Consider the following 22,614-nt stretch of genomic DNA (forward strand, 5'->3'; position numbering starts at 1 on the left):
GCCCAATACTTGAGAAGAGTCTAGCACCTGATCAAAACTTTCAACCATTTTGAAATACTTCAGGTATCTCGGATGCAAAATACATCTGCAGATGCCCTATCTAAGTTGGCAACTTCAGATTTTCAAGACCTGGGCAGAACAGTGTACCTCGATGTGCTCAGTACTCTGAGCATAGAACAATCCGAGGAAGTATTGCCAATCGAGGAAGAAGTAAAAAAAGTCAGAATGAGGGCCGCTCGATACACGATGATAGGGGAAACACTATATAAAAAGGCATTTGTAATGCCCTACTTGAAGTGTCTTCGATCATCCGAGGCTGAATATGTTCTTTGAGAGATACACACCGACATTTATGGACAACACTTGGGGGGCATGGCACTCTCCCATAAAGTCATTAGACAAGAATACTTTTGGCCATATCTACGCAAAGAAGCAATGAGTTTTATCTGCAAATGCCTGAAATGTCAGAAGTTTGCACCCATCGTGCGTCAACCTGCAACCGAGCTCACTTCAATTTTAAGTCCATTGCCCTTTGTCCAATGGGGAATGGACATATTGGGGCCCTTCCCCAAGACATCTGGAGGCAGGTAATTCGTGGTGGTGACCGTTGACTATTTCACTAAATGGATAGAAGCAGAAGCCTTGGCAACAATCACCACAGCAAAAGTTTAAAAATTCTTCCTACATTCAGTCATCTACAGGTATGGAATCCCGAGAACCCTCATCACTAACAATGGAAAATAGTTTGAGCAGAAGTTCAAAGAATTTAGTGACCAGTACAAAATTCAGCTAAGGAAGACTTTAGTAGCCCACTCCCAATCCAATGGGCTGGCAGAAGCAATGAATAAAATTTTATTAGATGGGATCAAGAAAAAACTGGAAACAACCAAAGGATTATGGGTGGAAGAACTGCCTAACATTCTATGGGCATATCGGACAACCACGAGGTTGGCAACTGGCGAAACCCCCTTCATGCTGGTATATGGAATAGAAGCGGTACTCCCGGCGGAGATAGGAGAAATATTATTGAGGGTACAACTCTATAATCCTGAGGTTAACGATGAGAAGCTAAGGATAAATTTAGATATGTTGGAAGAAATCAGAGAAACAGCTCGGGTAAAGAATGCAGTACACCAACAGCGGACAACACGCCACTACAATGCAAAGTTGAAACCTAGAAGGTTCCACCAAGGAGAACTGGTCCTGCGTAAGGTACAAGCCTCAGACCCGAGATCCATGGAAAAATTATCACCCAACTGGGAAGGACCATATAGAATCTCTAAGCAAGCAGCCCCCGGAGCATATCATTTGGAGACCATGGAGGGGGCACCAATACCACGATCTTGGAATGCAGAGAACTTGCAAAAATTCTATCAATAAAGGTCAGTTCTCAATTTTCTTTGAATCTCAAATTATCATTTGTTGAAAGTTCAGGCCATGGTCGATAGAGACATCCATGATTAATCAAACAAGTTAATGGCAAACAAAATGATTCTTTGTAATATTATTAAAATTTTGCAATATTATTATTTTTTGTTACTAAATGTGTCAGCAATTAACATAATGATGAGTTGCACCATAGGGGCGTTCCCCAAAGCAAAGATGATGGTCACCTGACCATAATGGTGATTGCACCATAGGGGCATTTTCCCAAAACAAAGGCGATGGTCATCCGACCATAATGGTGAGTTGCACCATAGAGACGTTTTTCCAAAGCAAAGGCGATGGTCACCCGACCATAATGGTGAGTTGCACCATAGGGGCGTTTCTCCAAAACAAAGACGATGGTCACCCGACCATAATGGTGAGTTGCACCATAGGGGCGTTTTTTCAAAGCAAAGGCAATGGTCATCCGATCATAATGGTGAGTTGCACCATAGGAGCGTTTCCCCAAAGCAAAGGCGATGGTCACCCGACCATAATGGTGAGTTGCACCATAGGGGCATTTCCCCAAGCAAGGATGATGGTCAACTGAATATAATCGTGAGTTGCACCATAGGGGTGTTTCCCAAAACTAAAGGAAGTTGTCATCCGATCACGGAGGTAAAACATCCAACGAGAATATAAGTCCAAGGTACCAAAAAGCCAGATATGCACAGAAAATTACTCAGATGACAAAAATTCATTTATTAGCATTCCAGTTTATCAAGTACAAGCTTACAAAGCCATTACAACTTTCAAGTACAAGTACACAATGGAGTTTACAAATACTATGAAGAAGCTATGCTCTATTTCCAGACCAGTTCACCAAAAGGAGAAAACGTGACAAACTAATAGTGCAACCACACCGCCAGGAGAAAGCCCTCTTTGCAGAGTTTTTGCACTCCCGAGCAGAAGAAGGCTGATGAAACTTAAGCAACGTGGGTTATGAAGTATGAGACAGGGGTAGCATACACGACAGCTTTGCAATGATCGATACCGAGCTCGATGTCGGTGAGGTAGCACCAGCTGCTCCAGACCAACCCCGAGAATCAAGAGGAGGCAACTTTGTCAAATGGGATTCACCATCAGCACCCTAAAGCACCAAAATAGCCCTGTTTCTACTCCTCTCAAGCCACCAGAAGTAAGGAGCCGAAAGAGGACTTGGCAGAATAATGGCTTTTGGGTTCTCCAGCGCACTGACCGATCTACACCATTGCCCACCAAATACGTTAACAGTGAAGGTCGGCGGTAAGCAGTCTCCTGAAGATTCTCCACCTCTCCGATGCAACCTTCCTTCTCCAAAGAGTTGGCAAAGGAAAGACACATAGAGAGGCACCGTCACGGCCCGTTAACCCAAAGGACACTACGTGTCGATTGAGGATCGAAGTTGTGATGAGAAATGTCGATTGAGGATTGAAGCCGAAAGTAATACTTCTAAGAAGATAAACCTTAAAAAACATGCAACCTCTGCATCTTAGAAAGCAACGGCAACCAAAACACTAAAAGAAGCGCAGAGTCTCTACGAAACAACAACAAAAAGACAACACAGAAGAACCCATTTCTCCTTGAGGAACAAAAGTATGAAAGGTGCTAGCCCTATTTATAGGGCAAAATGACGGTTCAAAGGCAAACAAGAATATTAAAGGGACAACTACCCTACTTATTGGGAAGTTACAGCCAAAGCCACGTGTTTCAACCCCAATAAACCAGTGTTCCTCCAAAAACTGAAAGTGGTGCAATTACCTAGACAACGATTCGATTTCTTCACCAGCCCTATTAATGCTAAAGTATATGGAATGCCAGTCAAACAAAGATAAAATAAATGTCAGCATGGGGAATCCACAAAAATCTTTGAAAAAAGGATTCACATCATGATAAATATGCACGTTAGGGAAAAAGACAAACGTCACCAGAAGCCAAGAGAAAAGAAGGATTTGACAACTCAATAAGAGAAAAAAGTAACACAGATTCAATAAATTCTGAGCATGAAAAACAAAACACATACATCTGAGGAACGACAACAGTTGCCCGAGACATAACAATCATAATTTTAGGTATTTGAGCTCAGGATGAGGAGGATTTAGGGGCAAAGGCCCTGGAACATTCTGTGGAGGAGGAAAAAAGGGTATGGACAATGCCAAGGGGTCAAGTACAAACTCCTACACGGGAACACGAGGGTCAAAACCCAATCTTATCTTCCTCCAATTGAAATGGGGGGCAACCTCCCGCACTTGGTTATACAGGTGCTGAGCACCTTCCAAAGCTTTATCTGCGCAGAAACGCTCAAATACAGGTGATTGAACCACGTGGTTGATAGTAAGGTTTGCCACAGTATATCTCTCAGCCCAAAGATAATCCCTGACGTTATCTATAATATCTCGAGGAGCAAACTCTAGTCTAGCCAGCAGATCTTTCTCTTAGCGTTTGAGGGACCTATATAATCTTCCAATTCTACTTCCAACTGAGAATTTTGCCTCCGTAGTATGGCATTAGCCCTGTTGTATGCCACTATTCGAGATTGCAATTCCTTCTTGCGCTCTAAAGCTTCTTGAGCTACAATATTGCCCAAGGGAGCATGTTCCTAGGTAAAAGAGTGGTAGGGAGTCATAATTGGATGTGCAACAAGACCAAAATCCAAAATAGTAAAGAAGGCCTAAGGCCATTTTTCATTGGCTTGCATGCGTGGGATTACAAAAGAAGAAAACACAAAACAACGCAATAACGTTAAACAGAACAAAGGAATTAAACCGTCCGGGTCTCTACAGTATCCTCGGGGGTCACAATAACAACTGGCAGGTTTGATGTAATTGAAGAGACATTCTCCCCTCCCTCAACACTTTGCTTTACATGTTGCTCGTGAGTAGTCTCGGTAGGAACAACAACTGTGGCCTCAACGTTGTCACTAGTTGTATCTCCTTCAAGGTTAACCTCAGAGCTCTGCCCATCGACCTCCTTGGGAGGCGCCTGGGAAGTCACGGAAGAAGAGAAATGAGGAATGTCCAATTTGCTAACTGAGAAGGCAGGCTTGAAGGCGCCCGATTTCAACTGCGTGAGCATATGCTCCACCTTGGATATCCCTTGAAAGTTGAAATCTGGCTGTCTTTCCTTCACTTGAACCCAAATGGAGTGGGCAATCTTCAGCATTGCGAGTGAAGCCATCCCCATATGCTTAACCTGACAAGCTTTAGATTCAAGATATTCGATGACAGCCTTCTTGCCAGCATCATTCATTTGAGCTTTCAGGCTATCAACCTCAACCTGCAGCTCACAGAGCTTTTATTCTTTCTCACCCAGCCTCTTCTCCATCTTCTCATAGGAGGTCGCAGAAGACCGAACTTGCTCCTCCACCTTCTTCAGACTTTCCTGAGCTGCCGACAACTCTTTCCCCACAGAATCTTTTTTCGTCCTCAAATTGGTCAACTCCTTATTCAGGACAGGAAGTCATTCCTCATAGTACTTAACAGCCTTCTTCAACTCCCTCATTTCTTCCTTGGATTTTTGGTAAACCGAGGTAACTTTCCTCCTGCACTCCACCAATTTCGAAACAAAAGCCAAAGCCTAAAAACAGAGCTAGAATAAGGATCAATAACCAAAAGAGGAAGAAATGGAAGTACAAACTAAGGAAAGAATGACACCTCATAGGCCTGTCCAAGCGTGGACTTCTCCAATACGTCATCGGACACCTCAGAGAGCCAGTTCCGATCTGCTGGGGCAACGTAATTCAGAGCCATATTCTTGACCGCTGCAGCATTGCCGATCACCCTCTGGTCGTTGGTAATGGTCCATTAGGGAATAAACACCTCGAGATTGGCCCTGCCTTTACCCTTATCCTTCTTAGTACTAGTAGGGGGAGGAAGGTCTTTTGGGACCATAGGAAGCCCCTTCTCCTGTAAATTCGAGCCAACGTCGGGAGCCATCTCTTGACCCGAGGAAGCTCCCACAATTTTGACAATTCGGGAGGGCACTGGGGGAGGCTTGAAAGATCCCTTCTTTGGAGAATCCTTCCCCAATTCGCTGGAAGATGCCTTTCTCTTTCTATTCTTCTCCGAGGAGGCCAAGACCTTATCTCCAATGATTTGGAGGTCCTCCTCCTCTATGAACGAAGCAAGAGAATCTAAAGAAAACTCCACTGCAACCAACAAAGAAAAAATGTCAAACACCAAAAAATTATAACACAACCAGAAACACCCAGGAAAGGGGAAAGGGAAGAATTCTCGAGATGCTCACCCTGCTCTAGCTCGCCCATATCCTGAACATCGATAACCTCTGCCTTGATGCGGCTCTTATTGGCTATCATCTTCTCCAAAGTCGTCTGATCCTCGGAGTCTAAGAGAGGGATTTTGTTCCTAGCTGTGGTATCAGGGTAACCCCACACAGTGGGGCATCTAAGCTTCTCACAGGTTGCCCAGAAAAACCTCTGTTTCCAACAATGATTGGATGATGGTAGGGAATCCACTATAGAGACCCCACGTTGGCAAAAATAATACCATCCGGGGTGACCACTATTCTGGTTTAAGGTAAAACACCTGATGAACAGAGCAGGAGAAGGGTGTCTCCCCAACCGAAAACACTTGATTAAAAAGGCTCCTACACACCTCCAGCCATTGGGAACCAGTTGACTTGGGCCAATCTTATAATGCCTGAGGAGGCGCTCCACAAAAGGAGAAAAGGGGTATTGAAGGCCACCCTCCAAGGCATCAAGGATAAGACCCACCTCCTGAGGTCATGGCTGATTCAATCTCTCTTTGGGAGAGGGAACTCTAAGAACAGTCCCCTTTGGAATCGCATAAACATTTTGGATTTCCAAAAGGTTATACTCAGTTAGAATCGAAGAAATCTCGTCAACCCCTTTTCCAATGGTGGGATCCTATTGCGGTTATCAGACTCGATAACCCTTCCTCCCCAGCCGTTTCATGGAATCAAGGTTGGAGGTGCTAGCAAATACACCAGAGAAGCTCCGAAGAACAAATGCTAAAATCCTAGAACTTGTGCCTCCAACTAGGGGCGATTGAGGGGAAGTTCCCTGGTTTCCCTCTTGGGTGACCCCATGGAATAATAATCTCTCACCTTCGTCAAACATGGATTCTATTTCTGAGTTCTCTCTGGAAGAAAGGTTTCTCTTGGATTTCTCCATTTCCTCGAAACGGATACAAAAAGGAAAAGAAAGGAAACGTAGATAAAAAGAAAGAGGGAAAAGCACTTACTTGGGACGAAGAAGATTACGACTGAAGAAGATAGAAAGGCACAGAACGATGCTAGAGCAACACTCGAAAAAATATCTTTAACACCAGAGCTTGAAGATGATGAAATGAAAAAACTAAGAAGGGCTGAAACATTTTATACCCTTGGGACACCATCGCAACTCCCGTCAGATCCAAATGCACAATTTCTTCAATGAACCAGATGATAGGGAGAAGAAGAGGCCTGGACCTCGAAGAGAGGGCATCATCATCAAAGAACATCGGGAAGACAAAGAAGTTCAAAAATTAAACTTTATGACGTCCCATCAATCTCCCCTCCAAAAAGCGCGAAAAGCAACAGATATTTCACTCCCACGCGCTAACAGCGGCTAGTGGCGGCACATGAATATATGACCCATGAAGGGTAAAGATGTCCAACAGAGAAAGATTCATCTCCAACTAGACCTGGCCCCGTGTTAGCTAGACCCAGACCAGCCATCCGAGCTCCTAACAGTTTGTCAAGGCCCACCGACGATACATATCAAGTTACTCCCTACACCTCAACCGAGGTAGAGGGAGTAGGGGGCAAATGATACACCATAATTTATACTTCAAATCTTGACTGTACACGTGGACTCCCCACAATTCACAAAGGAAGGCAAGTTACAAGCGTGCTTGAAGATTCCCACACGCCTGGCAGTTATGAAGTTAGGCCCCACTACGGCAGTTACGTAACCACTAAGAGAAGGTCCCACTTGCGACATGAATTGGGATGATCCTGAGATTCGCGGAGGAATCCCAACCGGAGTGGGAGTTTCCTAAAAACCGTACACCTAGTAAAGGCAACTATTGAAATAGTAAGGATCGCCCGAGATCTCCTCCATCACTATAAATTAAGGGCTAGACCCTCATGTAAAAGGGGAATTCAATGGGCAATATTCAGTGTTCAATAAAGAGAGTAATTTCGCAGTCTCGTCTCGGTTATTCCCAATTCCATTGAGTTATTAGTATATCATTTGTGCCGATCAGTAGATTCCTCTCCGACAGAAATCTTTGCACAACAGGCTGAAACTTTACTAGTGAGATGTGTTGATGATTCTCTAGAACATGGACCCAAATAATTTTCATTATTTCTTGCCACATGGCAATTAGTGAATTTACTAAGTTCACCAATGGTTCGTGAATATTAATAGTTTAATAAATTATCTCATTTGTTTTAAATCCAAAAATAGTTAATTAATGAAAAATGATTTATCCTTTTTGTAAATTGGGAAAAAACAATTTTTTTCATGGGTTATGTCATGCTTGAGCATTGTATATTTATACTGCCCTCCTATTTAATATGAGAACATTGCATACAAAAGTTAGTGCATATTTTACTACAAATTTATTATATGTACTAGAAATTTACTACAAATGATTGGAGGCTGGGACACATAGGTAAATTTACTTGTAGTTTTCTCTCAATTTTTGGCTTTCTTTGTCAATTCATCATAATCTATTATGGACAAAAGTTTGCTGGTCAATCGACAAAAGGAGTTCGTGATCTATATTATGTAAATGGAATAAGGGCAAGAGAACGCTAATCAGTCATGTGGCCCCTGCACTAGTGCAGTAGTCAATGAAAGTGCACATAGAGGCATTGGTTTGGATGAGATTTTCGGTTTTATTGGGGGGTTGAACAATCTTTTCGCACACAAAAAGCATTGGTTTGTGTCTAGGCGCAAAAACCACGCTTACCACATGACTGGTTAGAGTTCTTTTTCCCATGGAATACTTACTCCTCCCTTGTATATGAAGTGTTTGACAAGTCTTCAGACTCATGATCGTGTCTCATCCAACTCGCCAAGTTGTTCTGCCAAACAACGATCTTTCGTTAATTTATTTTTTAGGGTGCATCTTATTATTATCAAAGTGGAGAATTGAGAAGTTGTAAGCATCTTTTGATTGCCCCTTGTCTGATTCTCAAAAGTTTCTCTAAGTCATGGGTAAAACCAAAATAATTTGATAGTGAATTACCATTATATCATTTTAACTGGTGTCATTGTTGTGCTTTTTGTTTATTTCCTAGTACACATGAAATAATATAATTTTGACTTTGTTGAGAGAAAATAGTGTGTTATACTAAAAAGGTTAAATGTAGATCGGGACTACGATGCTTTGGTTATAATAAGATTTTTTCTTATTTTTATATTGAATGTGATTAGGCAACGAGAAAGTACTTTTGAATGGCAAATATTGTGATTTTTTTAATGTTTTCCTCAGTTGAAGGGATATCTCTACCTTGGACACATTTTACATCACCCCATATATTTGAAGGGTTCTTTTTTATTATATTTATTTTTCTTATACATCCATGCTCATATATGTTTTATAATTATAATTGACCATACTTTTTGGGAGAGGGTTGTTGCCTGGCCACGTGGTTCCTGCTTCAGCACACACACGAGCATCGACCACGGGGGCGGGGTGGTATTTTGCCACCCGCTGTGTCTGGGTGTAGACTGTAGGGGCACATGACCGGGCAGCACCCTTTTCTCCTTATTCTAAACTGTATATGATTTTTAATAACTTTAGACCAATTAATAGGGTGGATTGATTGGGAGACTGGTCGATTCCAATTCGATTCGAATTGGAATCAACTGCAGCCAAATCCAAATGGACCAGATTCTTGGTTAACATTTTGCAATTCGAAGGTTACTAGAACCCATCGGTCAAACACAAATCAGTCACCAAACAAGGCTTATCCGGCTGCCTTGTTTTCTTTGGGTACACTAAACAGTTGCATATTTCTGTTCAACCTCAAGCCAGGTTATCTTTTTTCGGCCTATGAATATAGTGGAATACAAAAATGGCATCAGGGTTCATGTAGCAACCCCTCGTGGGGATAAAGCTTGTGAAATTCTCACACAATTAATCCAAGGCAAACATTTCTAAACGGAAAAAAACAATACATGCGACGCAGCATAAATTATGATTATTAGATGACCCTGAAACTATTAATAAGCCAACAATAGAAAATAGTAGCCAAATTAAGGGAAAATTTTATTGGCTCCATCATTGTTGTTGTTTAGGTTGGCACCATAACACAGTTTCTCACTAAGCGGCATACATGAGTGGATTCATATGATAAAGGACCTCATAACCATCTCCTTGGTCAAAATCCAGCTCAAAATAGTAAAAAAGAGTGATTGAAAAGCCAATGTAAAGTTTTATAAAATTCAACCATAAGAATGCTATTTCATGTTGTGGCATGTTTGTGATTCAATTTTAAACTCATTCTAAGGCACATCTTTGCTTGTTTAGTGCTGAAATTTGAGGAGTGAGATGATATAGTGTGCTGTACTATATCACGTGGACCACCTATGTTTTCCATTTGACAATTTGGTGCCAATCCAAACGACACCATCCATGGTGTCATCAAGACAAGCCTAGCTATAAATGGTAAAAGGGTAAATTATAGGTCACCCCCTGGTTTTCAAACGAAACTCAGATCATTCCCTGGTTTTTGAAAAAACTCAAATTACCCCCTCTACAATAACGGTGTTAGTCTACTGTTAGTTATTGGTGTGAAAGGATTATTCTACCCTTGTACTAAAGCATTAGAATTAAATTTATAATACTACCCTTCCTTCATCTTCAACATTGGTCAAGGATAGTTTAAGGATTTAAATTTATTTAACTGGCTGACATCACCACTTAACAACATAAAACTAATGATAAGGACTAATTTGTCATATTGGGGTCTAAACTAGGGGGTGATTTGAGTTTTTAAAAAAACCAGGGGGTGACTGAATTTTGTTTGAAAACCAAGGGGTGACGTGTAATTTACCCAAGATAATAACATTATTGCAATAACTATGCAGCGGTTTATCAGAACTAGTTACATAATTCAAGTTCAAGTGAAATGGAAGCAACTGAAATTACACATCTTATAAACCTGGCTAAACTTGGCGCTTTAAGGAATGGAATCAATGAATAACAGATTGAACTTAAATATTACATCAAGAAGACAAATATGGAACTTGGGGGAAGAAAGCATTCACATAAAAAATGTTCAAATATAATTGACTCACCAAAGATATGGCAAATTTACAAAAGATGGGGGAGGTAGCCACTATCTCATTGAGTAGAGACAGCAGAGTGTTCCCCGTTATAAGCATTGAATTATACATGGTTAGGGGAAATCAATGAAACCACCTTAATCCAACGAAGAAGCAACATCAAACCACCCAATGGGAGTCATCCAACAAACTGAAGGGGCTCTGACGTGAATATACAAAATCTGAAGTAACTACAATGAGTGAGGTGATGTTGAAAGGAGATAGACAGGAAGAGAAACCATCCAGATGAGTGCTACATTGATAAAGAGATTACTCAGAACGTGGCAAGAGAAATACGAAGCCTGAATTCTCACGAATGAGAGGTGGTGGTTCAACGTCAGAGATGTCAATCTGTTCCATGGACTTAGATATGTCATCGACTGAAAATGGTATGCTGCACCATAAATGAGAGTGTTAGTTACCACAGACCACCACTGCACCAACATCCAGGAAACAAACAAAGGGAAGAGATACAGTTGGATGATTGATCATTTGATCACATTTCTAACCTTGAATCATCATCCAGCAGGAATGAATTGCTGACGGCATTGTTTGAATCTTCAGTCATCAGCACCCTCATGTTGGATATAACCTAGTCGGAGGCATCAAATAAGACAACTAAAGGTAGTAGGGCATTATACTAAATCTTGTTACCGACTCGAAAGATTATCATATCTATTATGATGAAGACGATGATCCAAACCTAGTTTAAGTAATTGTATCCATAATAACTTACATCTGAAGACACACTGTGTGTCCCATATTTGTCATCCCAGTACATTGTACTAATCCGATAAAGCTGCTGTATGCTGAGCACCTGTGAATGGGACACAATAACTGGTTGAGATCCAAGGAAGATGTGCAGATAGGGACAGAATGCTCTCTTAAAGTTTTTAAGAAAATTAACTCACTGGGCAAAGGTCATGGCTTATTTCATCGAGCGTCTTCTTTGGCTTCTGATGTATGACCTGAGAAAGCAAAGGCATATTTAGGACATCATCTGTGTTGAAATTATGAGGATGTTTAGTGGTTGTGGTGATATTTAAGTACTCATGGTGATGTTTATAATTTGTGGTAGAGTATAAAATATATATTTACAAGTCAAGGTGTTGTTAAGTATACATGGCGTTGTGTTTAAGTTGTTTGAGTAGTGTTGTTACCGTACAGGTCTTTAGAGTCCATAATTGTAATTGCGTTGTGTTTAAGCTGTTTAAGTAGTGTTGTTACTGTACAGATCTTTAGAGTCCATAATTGTGATTTTTTCTTATTGGTTAACTATATATACATGACTAGCCCAGCCAAACCGTAATCCTCTTCTTCTAATCTATCCTGATTATTCAAGGTTGATTTTGTCGCATGGTATCAGACTATGGAGAAGAAGAAGAAGAAGAGAATATACATTACATTATATATATATATATATATATAATGGGTGAGTCTTGGCGCAATGGTTAAGTTGAGATATTGCAACCATCAGGTTGCGGGTTCGAAACATGGAAACAGCCTCTCTGCGAAGCAGAGGTAAGGCTGCGTACATTTACCCCTCCCAGACCCTGCAGTAGCGGGAACCTAGTGCACTGGGTAAGCAAGGCATAAGGCCTAGATGAGATCCTAATATAAGTGTGGAAGAGCTTAGGAATCTATGATTTATCTTGGCTAACCAAGCTGTTTAATAAGATTATGAGCACAAGGAAAATGTCAGATGAATGGAGGAGATGCATCGTTGTTCCAATTTACAAAAATAAAGGTGATATTCAGAGCTGTAATAACTATAGAGGCATAAAACTAATGAGTCATACTATGAGATTATGGGAGAGGGTTATCGAAACCCACTTGAGACAAGAAACCACTATTATGGAGAACCCATTTAGTTTTATGCCAGGAAGATCCACGAAGGAAGCAATTTACCTAATTAGGAGACTTATAGAAAGATTTAGAGATTGGAAGAAGAATCACCATATGATCTTTATTGACCTAGAAAAAGCTTATGACAGAGTCCCTAGAGAGTTACTCTGGTAAGTACTAGAGAAGAGAAGCATTTCTAGTAAATATGTGGACATAATTAAAGATATGTATGATGGTGTGGTGAAAAGTGTATGAACTGTGGGGGCCAAGGTAGTGAATCTCAATTACAATTGGGTTACATCAAGGATCAGCTTTAAGCCCTTATTTGTTTGCTCTTATTATGGATGATTTAATTAGAGACATTCAACATGAGGTTCCTTGGTGTATGTTTTTTGCTGATGATATTATTTTGGTGGATGAGACAAAAGTAGAGATTAACACCAAGTTAGAGTTATGGAGATCAACCTTGGAATTAAAAGGTTTTAAGATAAGTGGAACGAAGACGGAGTATATGGCGTGTAACTTTGGTTACATTAGGGCGGATACTGAGGTGGTGAAAATTGATGAGAGGGAGATTTTGAAAATGATTATTTTAGGTATCTTGGCTCAATCATAAATAAGGAAGGTGATATAGAGGATGATGTTTCACAGAGAATTAAGTAGGATGGATGAAATGGAGAGGTGCATCTGGAGTGTTGTGTGACCAACGTAATCCTCTAAAATTTAAAGGAAAATTTTATAGGGTAGTCATACAAATGTTAGGCAGTTGAGAAGCATCATATAGATAAAATTAGTGTAGCGGAGATGAGGATGTTGAGATGGATAAGTGACAAATTAGGAAGGATAAAGTAAGGAATGATCGTATTAGATCTGGTATGGGAGTAGCTCTGATATATGATAAGCTACAAGAAAGTCGTTTGAGGTGGCATGGCCATGTTCAATGGAGGCCTTTGGATGCTCCAGTACGAAGGAGTGATTTAATTCAGATTGAAGGAACTAAAAGAGCCAGGGGCAGATCTAAAATGACCTTAGGAGAAGTGGCGAAGAAAGACACGCATAGCTTAGGCCTTGTATCAAGTATGACCTTGAACAGACCTAATCGGAGAGAAAGGATCTATGTAGCCGACCCCATTTAGTTGTTGGGATAAGGCTGACTTCTTGTTGCATATATATATGAAACCCTAGTTTATAGAACACGAAGAACTAGGATTTCTTATCATTTATTGCTGGTGTGAAATTCAGTTGAATACAATACTCAGTTTCTACTATACAATTATGCTTTGCTCTCTGCTGGTGCTGCCCTACATAATGATGCTTTGCTCTTTCTTGCTGCCGATTCTATCTGATTGTGTGCTGCTGTTGCTGCTATGAAGAGCTTACCCCTGCAGCTACTGATTATTGATGTTCTGCTGTTGCTGCTATGGTTATACTCCCTGCTGGTACTATCTGATTTTGTTCTGCTGTTGCTGCTATAAAGATTTTCCCTGTGGCAACTAGTTATTGATGATCTGCTGTTGCTGCTATGGTTATATCACACTGTGGCTGCTGTTTCTTGATGTTCTGCTGTGATTAATGTGTGCTGCACTGTGAAATCTGATCTGCTGATTGGTTGCTTCTTCCATCATCTATAAGAGTTACTGTGATCTTATCGAGTGGTTTGATTTTCCTTTCTTCATCAAACCTGTTTTTCAGTTGTTCTTGAAGAGTCCTTAACAAAGAAGGACCCCCTCCCCCAAGAAACCAACTCCCACTCGTCATATCATTGTGAAAATATACAGTGATATAATATACTTAAGTTGTTGGCTATCACTTGAGCATGGAGTTGTGATCTGTTTTTCAACCTGTGAGTATGTTACTACTATTCTCCGTGCTCTACAAATTAGGGAATCATGTATATCTCTAAATTCAAGATCTTTTGATGTATTTTATACACATCAGATATAGCATTTGACTAGAATTTGATCTGGTTCTGCTCTGTGGATTTTGAGTTCTTGAAGTTCCTAGTTTGTAGGACCTCAAGTTTCTATTTTTGATATATTTACTGCTGTGTACTATCCAGCCGTCGGATTTACTTCATATTTTGGACATCTATTCTATTCATTGGAAAGTATATTCGACCAAAGTTTGATTTCCATCTAAGGTGTTGACTTTGAATTTCTGGTTGGCTTTTATTCTTCCATCTCTTTATGTCCTGCAGCTGGAGTTATTAGTTGCTCTTGATTTTGTGCTCTTGGCTGTTGCTGTTTTCTGATCAGGTTCTCATTGTTATACTCCCCTGGGTTCTTTGTCCATGTATACTGTTACACATGAAGGGGAAATTGGAGATATTGAAGATTATTCTTCAGCAGATAGAATAGATCTTCCATATTACATTCAAGAAGAGCTTCAATTAGATGCTTCTAATAGGCTTAGATTTTGTTTTATCTAGGTAGTGGGTTTTGGGTTTCCCTGCTGATGGCATTGCCGAAGCTGGGGTCCCTTTTCCTGCTATTTGTTTTTTGTATCCGTCTGGGTGGTATGCCTAGACGTTAATCCTGTAATTTTCTTACTCACATTAATTTATTCATGGATCTTTAGCCAAAAAATAAAAAAGAAGCTCATTTGTCGAGTCTCCTTATTTGAAGCTCATTTGTTAAGTCTCCTTATTTGAAGATTATCTGCCAAGACTCCTTATTTGAAGATTACCTACTTGTGAATCTGCCTGTCTTCTTATTTGAAGATTTTCCCACCTCTTTATTGGATATTATTGTGTCTCCTTCGTGGAGATTATTACCTGTAGAGATTATTGTGTCTTCCTTGACAAGATTATTTGTTTGCCTTCTTTGTGAAGGTTATTGCCAGTGTCTCCTTGTTGGAGATTATTTGCCTCGTCTTCTTATTGAAGATTTTTAGCCCGCAACGATGATTTATTCATCTTCTCCTGCTGCTATCTTGTGGGCTTTTGTTACTGTTGTTGCTATTGCTATTGAAGTGTTTTAGCCCACAACGATGATTAATTCATTTTCTCTTGTTGCTATTTTCTGGGCTTGTACTGTTGCTGTTGCCATTGCCTGGCCTGCGAATGGTGTTTCCTGCCGCTCATATTGATATCTGGATTTCTTCTTCACAAAGTATTTCCTCTATTTCTGTGATGGTGGATGCTATGTTTTGTTGATGTTGCGACTGGAAGGAAGTTCTTTTTGTGGCTACTGGATTCTACAACTATTATATATGTTTGTCTACATCTGTTGGTTTGTGTCTGTTCTTGTTGTTCCAAGCTGGAGCCTAATATATATATATATACATATATATATAATCACAATGCGTTGGATCAATTTCTCTCTAGCCGATCATTGTTGCTGGAGATCCATTTGCTTTTGTTTAATAGCTGGCTGCTGCATAGGGACGTTGAGGAGCTTCTTGCCCTAAATTTCTCCCGTTCCCGCTCTAGGCACTTTGTGTGTTGGTGCTGCTTCCTCCCCCGTGAAACATCAATTGGATTGCTTGATCTGGAACCGGAGAATCTGAAATGGGCTCTCGACCCAGCCCAGAACTACTTTTGTTTGCTTTGTTTACCTGTCGTGCCCAATTATATCTTCTACATTGTCCACACTAACAACCCATCCTTCTTCCCCAAAGGGAGATTTTAGTAAATAACCAAATATAACACTGGGGCTAAAGGTCAAATTGGTAATTTTTCTTACATCTCCCCCTCCCCTCCCCCCCAGAGCACAAGTATCATATAAGGCCGTTGATCGATGAATTGAGAAAGATAGGACCCGGGATTCCATTTCTGATGCAGATTCATCACCAAATAGGGCTTGTTTCATTAGATATAAGTCTAGGGTTGGGTTACATACATGTTGGGCCTTTGATCCCATGGGTTTCTAATGTAATAGGCCACTTTTCTGGGCCTAAAATAGGGGTACATAAGTTGCATACGGGATTAGCCCAATACTTAGTTTTTATTGCGTGTTTTTAATTGAACCGGTTTAAATTGGTTGCATCCAATTGGTTCAATTGGTCTAATTTAAGTGAAGTGATCCTATTGGCTAAGAGGTTCTTATATCCTATTGGCAACTAGGGAATCTTCTTTATTTTAAGTAGTTTAAGTTGTTTTTAACTCATTAGGACTCTATTTTGAGCCTATTTCAGTTTCCTAGTCAGTTTAAGTTAGCTAATAGGTTAAGGATTAGGTTAGGCCATTCCTTTTTAGTGTCTAAGTCTAATTTTGAGTCTTTTATATAAGGTTCTAAGGGGGCCATATATTGAATACGAATTTGATTAATAAAAATTAACTTTATGCTTGCTGCCATTGCTGCTGCTCTTTGTGAGTGTATATCCTTGTGGATCTCAAGGTGGATAGGGTGGGTGGACTCCTGTGATTCCTTGCATTGTGAAGATCGGGAGGTTCTCTCAAGTCATCAAGCTGCTGCCATTGTTCCGGCAATATAGTGAGTTTGAATCTGTTTTTATTTTAAACCTTCTTCTACTTAGACCTAATCTACAATCCCCTCCATCCATCAAACCTTAATCTCCATTAAACCTGCAACTCCTACTTCAACTAGGACTCCCTTATAACTACAGATCTGACCATCAATTTCGAACCCTACTTCCAGCCTATATCCCCCACACCTCTCCCTACACTCGACCTTAACCCTAGCCCTTAGTCTCCACTTTATCCCCTCCATTCCTTCACTCCATTAAAACCCAAAAACTGCAACACAATTCTGTCCAGAACTGCAGAATTTTAAAACCTTCCCAAATCCTATTATTTTTATACCATATTGACCCCCTAGACCTGCCCATTAATACCCTATAAACCCCTTTCCCAATATCCAACCCTAACCCTAGGAATTGACCTAAATCCTAGTGCTATCCATTCGAACAAGCAACCCCTTTTGTTATTTGATCCTGTTGTTTGGCTCCTAGTAGGCCTCCTACCTATCTAGGACTACATTAAGTGGTATCAAAGCCATGGATGAGCATGGTCAGCCCATTACATCTGTCTCCATCGACTCTTTGAACAAAATTCTGGAGAAGCTTCAGCAGTTTCATGCTGGTCAAAGGGCTATAAGTGAAACATTGCAGCGAATTGAGCAACACCAAACTACTCCAGTAAGGAGCAACAACATTTCCCTAGAAAAGGACAAATATCAAGTCAATTCGGTAGCACAAAGAGCCCCAAGGACAGATCAATACAGAGAAGACAGAGATTACAGGGATCGACGTAGGCATGACAGAGATCATAGTGAAGATAGGAACAGAGGATACAGAGATTACAGGAGACGCCATAGACTCCGAGGCGTATGAGTTGAGAGACTATGATGGCGAGACCAGATCCACAGGTATTTTGTGACTGGTTAGCTGCTTTAGATGATTATTTTAATTAGTATGATTTGCTTGAGCATTGGAAAATGAGACTAGCACATACCAAGCTAGTGGGACCAGCACATAATTGGTGGAGAACCCAGATGGATTATCCTGACTACCGTGGTAGAGAACCTGTTACATGGGCAGAGATGAAAGAAGATCCGAGTAAGAAATATTTCCCACGGACGTTCAGAGCTCTACAACAAGGTAACTTAAATTCCCATCGACAACATCACCACCAAAAAGCCTTCAAATCTGAAGACAACTTGAAGCCTCCCCTCCATCAATGAGATTCCGTTTGCAAGTTGAAGAGTGTTGGAAATCTGACATCACCAGTGTTAAATCAACGACTGAATACAAATGTACATTGCCAACGGAAATTGAGAGAGCACAAGTTGAAGACAAAGCTGAAGTGATCACGTGAATTGTGATGAAAAGAAAGAGACAATGCCTGGAGCTTCAAAGATGGAAAGTCAACATGCGGAAGATTCTACTGAAGAGGTCTACCTTGAAGAAGTCAAAGTAGACAAAGCTGAAACAGCAGAAGATGAAGAGGTGGTTGAGAATATTCCACAGGAGATCAATGATATTCAAGATGTTGTTCTTGAAGAGGTGGAGCTTGTATCTCAAGTATTAGATGAGAAGGTTGCTAACACTAAAGACTCTATGGATAGGGCATTCACAGTTGGTGCTGATTCAGAGGTAGAGCACATAGAGTTTGTTATGCCACCATGGTTCTTCGAAGAGAAAGCTCCACGCCTTGAAAACTATATTCCTAATGTTTTTGCTTCACCGGAATTCTGTTTGGGGATGGTCAAAGCTGCTGATCACATGTTGATTCCCTCTCATCACTACAAAATTCAAGGACGAATTTTTTCAAGTTGGGGAGAGTTGATGCAGATTCATCACCAAATAGGGCTTGTTTCATTAGAAATAAATCTAAGGTTGGGTTACATACATGTTGGGCCTTTGATCCCATGAGTTTCTAATGTAATAGGCCACTTTTCTGGGCTTAAAATAGGGGTACATAGGTTGCATACGGGATTAGCCCAATACTTAGTTTTTATTGTGTGTTTTTAATTGAACCGGTTTAAATTGGTTGCATCCAATTGGTTCAATTGGTCTAATTTAAGTGAAGTGATCCTATTGGCTAAGAGGTTCTTATATCCTACTGGCTATTAGGGAATCTTCTTTATTTTAAGTTGTTTTTAAGTCATTAGGACTCTATTTTGAGTCTATTTCAGTTTCCTAGTCAGTTTAAGTTAGCTAATAGGTTAAGGATTGGGTTAGGCCATTCCTTTTTAGTGTCTAAGTCTAATTTTGAGTTTTTTATATAAGGTTCTAAGGGGGCCATATACTGAATACGAATTTGATTAATAAAAATTAGCTTTATGCTTGCTGCCATTGCTGCTGCTCTTTGTGAGTGTATATCCTTGTGGATCTCAAGGTGGATAGGGTGGGTGGACTCCTGCGACTCCTTGCATTGTGAAGATCGGGAGGTTCTCTCAAGTCATCAAGCTGCTGCCATTGTTCCGACAATACAATGAGTTTGAATCTGTTTTTATTTTAAACCTTCTTCTACTTAGACCTAATCTACAATCCCCTCCATCCATCAAACCTTAATCTCCATTAAACCTGCAACTCCTACTTCAACTAGGACTCCCTTATAACAACAGATCTGGCCATCAATTTCGAACCCTACTTCCAGCCTATATCCCCCACACCTTTCCCTACACTCGACCTTAACCCTAGCCCTTAGTCTCCACTTTATCCCCTCCATTCCTTCACTCCATTAAAACCCAAAACCTGCAACACAATTCTGTTCAGAACTGCAGAATTTTAAAACCTTCCCAAATCCTATTATTTTTATACCATATTAACCCCCTAGACCTGCCCATTAATACCCTATAAACCCCTTTCCCAATATCCAACCCTAACCCTAGGAATTGACCTAAATCCTAGTGTTGTCCATTCGAACCAGCAACCCCTTTTGTTATTTGATCCTGTTGTTTGGCTCCTAGTAGGCCTCCTACCTATCTAGGACTACATTAATTTCATTTTTTGGTGACGAAGGGAACTAGTGCCTCTAAAACGGGACAACACAACAGAGTAAGAAAACCAAAAGGAGCATAATATATATATATATATATGTATATACAGAGCGAGAAAACCAAAAGGAGCAGATATATATATATATATATATATATATTAAGGGATTCCATTTCCTTTTTTTGATCATGTGAGGTGTATCAAGGGCGATGATGGAAGAGTATTGGTAAGAGATGAGGACATTGTAAAGAGATGGGATGAATATATTTGTGACCTATTACATGGAGATAGGTCGAGGAGAAATGATCCGGACGAATACATTATTCAACAAGTCACCACACATCATAGATATGTGCAAAGGTTAGTGTGGCGGAAGTTAAAGAAGCCCTAAGAAAGATGAAAGCAGGCAAGACACTAGGCCTGGATGAGATTCCAATATAAGTGTGGAAAACCATAAGAGGTTGGGTAAATTGGTTAACTAAACTGTTTAACAGAATTATGAACACAAGAAAGATGCCTGATGGGTGGAGGAGAAGCATCGTAGTCCCGATCTATAAAAATAAAGGTGATATCCAAAGCTGCAATAACTATAGAAGCATAAAGCTAATGAGTCACACTATGAAACTTTGGGAGAAGGTTATTGAAGCCCGTTTGAGAACAGAAACTAATATCTCGGTGAACCAATTTGGTTTCATGCCAGGTAGGTCCACGATTGAAGCTATCTACTTATTGAGGAGGCTCATGGAAAGATATAGAGATAACAAGAAGGACCTACATATGGTCTTTTATTGACCTGGAAAAAGCCTATGATCGAGTTCCGAGAGACTTAATCTGGCATGTTCCAGCGAAGAGAGGAGTGTCAAGTAAATACGTGTATGTAATTAAAGATATGTATGAGGGCGTGGTGACTAGTGTGAGATCTGTAGGAGGTCAGGACAAAGAATTCCCAATTACGATTGGGTTACATCAAAGATCAGCCTTAAGCCCTTATCTTTTTGCGCTTATCATGGACTATCTAACCAAGAGCATTCAAGATGAGGTCCCATGGTGTATGCTCTTCGCCGATGATATCATTTTGGTGGATGAGACAAAAACATGGATTAACGCTAAGTTAGAGCTATGGAGATCAACCTTGGAAACAAGAGGCTTGAAGATTAGTAGAATGAAGCCAGAGTATTTGATGTGTGACTTTAGTCATACTATGATGGATTCCAACAGGGTGTGAATTGAGGAAAGACAGAGACCACAAAGTGATTATTTTAGATATTTGGGGTCAATCATAAATAAAGAAGGTGGCATAGAGGATGATGTGTCATAGAGAATTAAAGTGAGATGGATAAAATGGAGAGGAGAGTCTGGAGTACTGTGTGGCCGACGAATTCCTTCAAAGCTTAAAGGAAAGTTCTATAGGACTGTTATACGACCGGCCATAGTAATCAAGGCGTGCGCCTTGGACGTCTAGTTGGTTTCGTCTTGATTTTGGACCCTCTCCAATGCCTTGGCTCGCCTAGACGCCGTGACAACCATACGACCAGCTATGATGTATGGGGCAGAATGTTGGGCAGCTAAGAAGTATCATATTGAGAAGCTTTGTGTAGCAGAGATGAGGATGTTAAGATGGATGTGCGGAAAAACTGGAAGGATAAAATAAGGAATGGACGTATTAGAGCTGACTTGGGAGTTGCCCCGATCAATGACAAGCTTCGAGAGGGTTGTTTAAGGTGGTATGGTCATGTTCAACGGAGGCCTAAGGATGCCCCAGTAAGGAGGAGTGATATGATCCCGATTGAAGGAACCAAAAGAGCTAGGGGCAAGCCTAAAATGACCATAGGAGAAGTTGTGAGGAGGGACATGCATAGTCTAAGTCTTATATCAAGTATGACCTCGGATAGAGCGTATTGGAGGGTAAGGATCCATGTACCAGAGCCCATTTAGCTGAGATTCTCCTGACTTGCCGGGCTGTGCCTCTTTCCTTGTACTTTCATCTTTCATTTTCCTTTTATTTTCCAACTTTCATATGTCATTTTCCATTCCATTTCTCTTTCCATCTCTTCATTCCCCTTTTTTTTGTTTAGACCTCAGTTTTTCCTACCTTGTTTTGTTTGGATCCATGTAGCCGACCCCATTAAGTTGGGATAAGGCTGAGTTTGTTGTTGTTGTTGTATATATATATATATATATATATATATGTTCTTGCTTGAGAGGGAGTGTTGAAATTATGGTGATGTTTAGTGGTTGTGGTGACGTTTATAATTTGTGGTAGAGTTTGGTTATGTGTTCGCAAGTCATAGAGCTGTTTAGTATGTATGGTGTTGTTTAAGCTGTTAAGTAGTGTTACTACCGTAGGGGTCTTTAGAGTCCTTACTTGTAATGTTATCTTATTGGTTTATTATATATACATGACTAGCCCACGGTTGGGACATCCAGCCAAACCGTGAACCTTCTCTTCAAGGTTGATTTTGTCACAATCTTCACCAATGGTAGCATTTTATGTTTTGAAATCTTCCCACAATAATGAGATGTATCTTTCTATGTTGGTAGTAAACTGAGTACCAGCTACAAAGTATTACAAGAAGGAAAAAGAAATACCAGGAACCCAATAGCCTGTCTGATATGCTTGAGCTCATCCCAAGCTGAACCTGCATACTGCAAATTCTTCTTTT

The 22,614-nt window shown here is 40.4% G+C and overlaps 1 protein-coding gene across 2 annotated transcripts in view; it reads right to left on the reverse strand.

The window, feature by feature from the left end:
* Window positions 1–10,643: 10,643 nt before the first annotated feature.
* LOC122669076 (myosin-11-like) overlaps window positions 10,644–22,614 on the reverse strand; it is a 36,241-nt gene continuing 24,270 nt past the window's right edge. For both annotated transcript variants that reach the window (XM_043865735.1, XM_043865726.1), the window contains exons 34-38: window positions 22,541–22,597; window positions 11,617–11,673; window positions 11,442–11,522; window positions 11,215–11,297; window positions 10,644–11,099 (exon numbers count right to left, since the gene is read on the reverse strand). In XM_043865735.1, the coding sequence (XP_043721670.1) occupies window positions 10,976–11,099; window positions 11,215–11,297; window positions 11,442–11,522; window positions 11,617–11,673; window positions 22,541–22,597 (402 nt within the window). In that variant the 3' untranslated portion in view covers window positions 10,644–10,975. The remainder of the gene's footprint in view (window positions 11,100–11,214; window positions 11,298–11,441; window positions 11,523–11,616; window positions 11,674–22,540; window positions 22,598–22,614) is intronic.

The sequence above is a fragment of the Telopea speciosissima genome, chromosome 1 (assembly GCF_018873765.1).
Source record: "Telopea speciosissima isolate NSW1024214 ecotype Mountain lineage chromosome 1, Tspe_v1, whole genome shotgun sequence".
In the NCBI taxonomy this organism is placed as follows: domain Eukaryota; kingdom Viridiplantae; phylum Streptophyta; class Magnoliopsida; order Proteales; family Proteaceae; genus Telopea; species Telopea speciosissima.